This window comes from Egretta garzetta, unplaced genomic scaffold (genome assembly GCF_000687185.1).
Source record: "Egretta garzetta isolate BGI_Z169 unplaced genomic scaffold, ASM68718v1 scaffold375, whole genome shotgun sequence".
In the NCBI taxonomy this organism is placed as follows: domain Eukaryota; kingdom Metazoa; phylum Chordata; class Aves; order Pelecaniformes; family Ardeidae; genus Egretta; species Egretta garzetta.
Window position 1 is genome coordinate 1,264,928 of NW_009259786.1, and position 4,626 is coordinate 1,269,553.

At 43.3% G+C, this 4,626-nt stretch overlaps 1 protein-coding gene across 1 annotated transcript; it reads left to right on the forward strand.

The window, feature by feature from the left end:
- Nucleotides 1-459: 459 nt before the first annotated feature.
- Nucleotides 460-2,570, forward strand: CKS2 (CDC28 protein kinase regulatory subunit 2). The gene is made up of 3 exons (XM_035895029.1): nt 460-497; nt 756-883; nt 2,138-2,570. Exons 1-3 carry the CDS (start codon nt 460-462, stop codon nt 2,188-2,190), a joined length of 219 nt encoding a protein of 72 aa, XP_035750922.1. The 3' UTR covers nt 2,191-2,570.
- The last annotated feature ends 2,056 nt before the right edge of the window (nt 2,571-4,626 follow it).

Here is a 4,626-nt window from a genome sequence, read left to right on the forward strand (position 1 = left end):
TTGGCACTTCGGGGGAGGGGAGGGCGGAGGGAGCAGCGGAGGCGGGGGTCAGAGCCCGCTGCCCCTCCCCAGCGCAGCGGCAGAGCTCGGCCTGGGCAGCGCTGCAGGCGTGGCGCGCTCGGCCCTTGCTGGCGAGGCCCAGGTGGGGGCGGACAGCTCCGCTCGGCAAGAGTAACGTCTGGTTACTGTCTGCTTTGCCTTCTATTAAGTGATAAAGGAACTTGCAAATGTGGAGACAGGCTGTATCTTACCTCAGCTGACTTACCAGCCTCTTAGTGTTAGCATTCTGTCTTTCTAAACCAGTGCTGTAGTCTCTGTGGAAAACGTATTGTTGGTTGCAAAATGCAAAATACAAGCAAGAGTGACTTTATCAATTGCTATAAAAGTCCAAAGTCCTTATTTTTCAAATAGCTGATGTGATGGCCAATTGCCAGGAGCACATAATTCTATACAAGTAGCATGATTGGAGTATGCAGAGCATTCATCCCTTCTAGGAAGTAGGCTGATTGTTTCAATATACAGTTGTGTTACAGATGTAATTTTTAATAGACAAAGTGAATTTAAAACTGAATTCTGGGGCAGATGTTTCATAATCAAACTAGTGGTATCTGTCAGCACTCTGGGCTTCTTTATAGGGAATGCTGGTATTCATAACTACATTTGCTTACTGTCTTTCAGTGTAGATCTGTGCAAGTTTTCTAATGTGCACGGGTATTCATGTACCTAGTGTGTATTTAATACTTAAACCTCCACAGACATGTCATGCTGCCAAGAGAACTTTCAAAACAAGTTCCAAAATCCCATCTAATGTCTGAAGAGGAGTGGAGACGACTTGGTGTTCAGCAAAGTCTTGGCTGGGTTCACTATATGATCCATGAGCCAGGTAAGCACATCTGAACAAAATTAGATGAACAAAAGAGGCTAAAATATCAACTGCCTGCTGCTCAGCCAAAGTGTGTGGTGCATAATGGCTCCTGCTGTGGAATCTATCTGGAATTCACTACTGAATGTTTAGACTCCTCTTTATCTCCTTGCTATTATAGCGATTTGGCAGCAAAGGCAACATAACAGCTTTTATTCTAAACCTTTATGTCTTGGTCCCAAGACTGCAAAACCTTAGCTTTGTCCTAGGTATGTGTGGCCTATCAGTAAATAAAACATGCCAGGCGGGAAACTGTTCCTACCTGTGCCTATAGAAATAGGCTTCTTGTGAGCTCTTGAATAATGTTAGTATCTTAAGCAACTGAACCAAACTTTATGTAACAGCAAATCTTTAAATCATAAAGCTGACACCTATGTTTTGTACAAAAACTTAGTAGGTGCTCACATAGACAAGGTCCTCTATTAATGCTCTGAAAAGTCTACGGTATAGTTTGTACTCTAGTTATACAGCGTACTAAAAGCAGCAGTTACAGTTAGTCTTTTGCTTAATGAGGTATGAAACTCTAAAACTCTACGAACTGGGGTGTACTGAAAACAGCCATTCAAGATAACTTGCCATTGGCAAGCCTGACTAAAAAGTAACTGGTGATAGATGAGTTGCAGCAGCACAGAAGTCCATGTTTCTGAAGAATTAGGTGAAGAAATTCATATAACCTTCCAGTGTTTCCATTACCTGGGTGCTTTTGATACTTTAGGCTTTTTCAGAGGAGTTTACAATTAAGTCAGATCAACAATAATATAAGCTGGCTGTATTAACTAAAGCGGCTTTTGTTGGTGCTTGGGGCTGTGCACCTGACAAGGACAGCATCGGCAGTTTCTTAGTCTAAGTTACAGTAACAAAGCTCATCAAATAGCCCAATGTAGAGATGAGTTAGTACCAACACTAACTAAAAATATTCTGTGGTTTTTTTTTTTTTAGTACTTCCTTCCTGTAAGTATCTTAAGTTTATCATACTGCCAACATTTGGTATAAAAGTTTTAAAAGCGCCTGTCTGACTGCTGTAAGGTTACTGCAAAGTTGGTCTGTAAATACTACTCATGGAGCTGTATTTGTGGTCTTGGCTTCTTTTTATCTTGGCTATCTATTTATTATTTGACAGCAAGCTTCAACTATTGTTGAAGACTTCTTAAATGGAAGAAATCTATGTAATCAAGACTTAGGTGACTGACAGTTTGTTAAATTTTATTTCTGCAGAACCACATATTCTTCTCTTCAGAAGACCTCTTCCAAAGGATGAGCAGAAATGAACCATTATCTGGAAATCTTCTCCTAAATCATCTGGAACTATGTATATGAGCATGTATATATGTTGGTAGTATTCAGTGAATACTTTAAAATGTACAAAACATACATCCATACCTGTGCATGAGCTGTATTATTCACAGCAACAAAGCTCAGTCAAATGCAATTTCAAGTAGGCTGCTATGATGTTCAAAGAGTGATGAAGTTATCTTCTTTACTGTTAATGTAAGTGCCTATATGACTTTTCATTGAATTCTGTTTAATTAAAGTTTACGTATTGCGTGTTCTGACTAGATGATCACTTGTTGCCTGTGTTCAATAATTTTTGCACTTGGCTTTTCCGCTGAAGTGTAGCATGTTCAAATCCAGTGGCTCACCTGTTTAGTAGTAGGCATAAAAAAATAAACTATTTTTAATGCTCTATAAAACCTAAGTGTCTAGAGTTCTAATTCACCAGACAAAACAGGTATTCGTTGTCCAACATATGAAGAGTACCTGCTTCAAAAAAAATTAACTTAATGAACCTATTTTGTTGTGCTACAAAAATTCTTTTGCCCTACAGGCCAAAGTTCCTAACCCTGATCTGAACTGGGAACTGCATGCAATCTGAAAAGAAGGCTGGCAGTGATGGGCAAAGCTCAGACTTGGGTCTGACATCCTCCAGTTACGGGACTCTGTGGCTGATATAGAATAATTAATCCCATTATAGCCTGTAGTGACTGCTTGTCATCCTACTTCTCATGAGGTGTCTCGTGATGGGACACAAGGGAATGGTTTAATGCTTTGTCAGGGGAAGTTCAGATTGGGTGTTGGGAACAAGTTATTCACTGTAAGAGTGGTCAAGCACTGGAACGAGCTCCCTGGGAAGGGGTTGCAGCCCTAGCCTGTCAGTGTTCAAGAAGCGTTCGGACAATGTTCTTTGAGATACAGCTGGGTTCTGAGGTTGCCCTGTGTGGAGTCAGGACAGTGACTTGAACCTTGTGGGTCCCTTCCAACTTGAGATGTTCAGTGATGACTTGGTATAAACTTGTCTTAAGATGTTAAGCAGTACTTAGTATTTCACAGAGATGATATTATGCTTGTTTGATTTACTTCGGTAGTACCAGTTTCTCTTTCTGCCGTGAACTTTTTAGTCTGGGTTCTATCCTGCACTTCCTGTCTTGCATCCTGTTTCTTCTGGGAAGCTGGCTTGTACTCTGTAGCTGAGTGAAAAGTTGTGGGTTGAGATAAAAATAGTTTGAGAATTGAAATAATTTGTAATGAAAAGGAGGGAGGCAGAGAGAAACCAAAACCCAGGAAAGCCAAGTGATACAGCTGCTTTCCAGCTGATGCCCAGTCCATCCCAAGCAGCAATTGCTGCCTCTGGCCAACTCCCCCCAGCTTATATACTGAGCATGATGTCGTATGGTATGGAATAGCCCTTTGGCTAGTTGGGGTCAGCTGTCCTGGCTGTGCCCCCTCCCAGCTTCTTGTGTGCCTGTGGCAGAGCAGGGGAAGCTGAAAAGTCCTTGCCTGATGTAAGCACTGGTTGGCACTAAATAAACCAACAGGGTGTCATCAACATTCTCATCCTAAATCCGTAACAGTGCTATGCCAGCTGCTAGGAAGAAAATGAACTCTGTCCCAGCCAGAATGAGGGCAGTAGGCAGTAGAAGTGCTGTCAAAATGAACTGTGCTTTTTGTCTGACAAAAACAGCTGCTGGTTGCAGGAGAGTATGGCCTCGATCTCCTCACCCTACAAGAGGTCAGGTCTCATACAGTAAAACTCAGATCAGTCCTGCCTCAGTACACTGAGTGCCAACAACAGTGAGCTGCTGGACGGGCTCGATACCACAAGTTCAGAGGTGATAAACTGCATTAAAATGGTCACTGTAGCATCTCAGGACCCCATCCTAGTAGCCGTACGATCAGATTTTTTAGAAAAGTGCTTCCACACATTTGGTGTGTGAATAGCTCTGTGTAGTACCAGTGGCAGTGTCTGGTTCGTTCTAAGTGCAAGCTGGTGTTACATCTGTCTGGGGTTTGGGAGGCCAACAAACACAAAGGAACATCTGCATGTACCCTAACTGATAAAGCATGAGCTTTATCTCCCTGTGTAAGGTGTGTGCTTGCGATGAAGGTCTTCATAATGACGGACAGAGGCAAGTAACCAGCCAAATTTGGTTAGGAAAATAACCCTTGCGATCCTTCCTCCAAGGTTGCCAGAGATGCCTGCCTCGGTTGACAGTCTGTGACTGGCTCTCAGGCCGAAGTGTATGACTTCACCCCCCTGGCCCTTAGCGTGGGGCTCTCCACATGCCACGCGGACACCTTAGTTGGAAGAACCATCAGTAATAACCTTGCTGAGCCGTGCTTGAGCCGAGCTTTTCCCCCGGGCTCCAGCACCAGTCCCGGCTGTTGGCTTTTGACGTCCCACCGCCGCTGGCGGGCCCTGTAGGCCT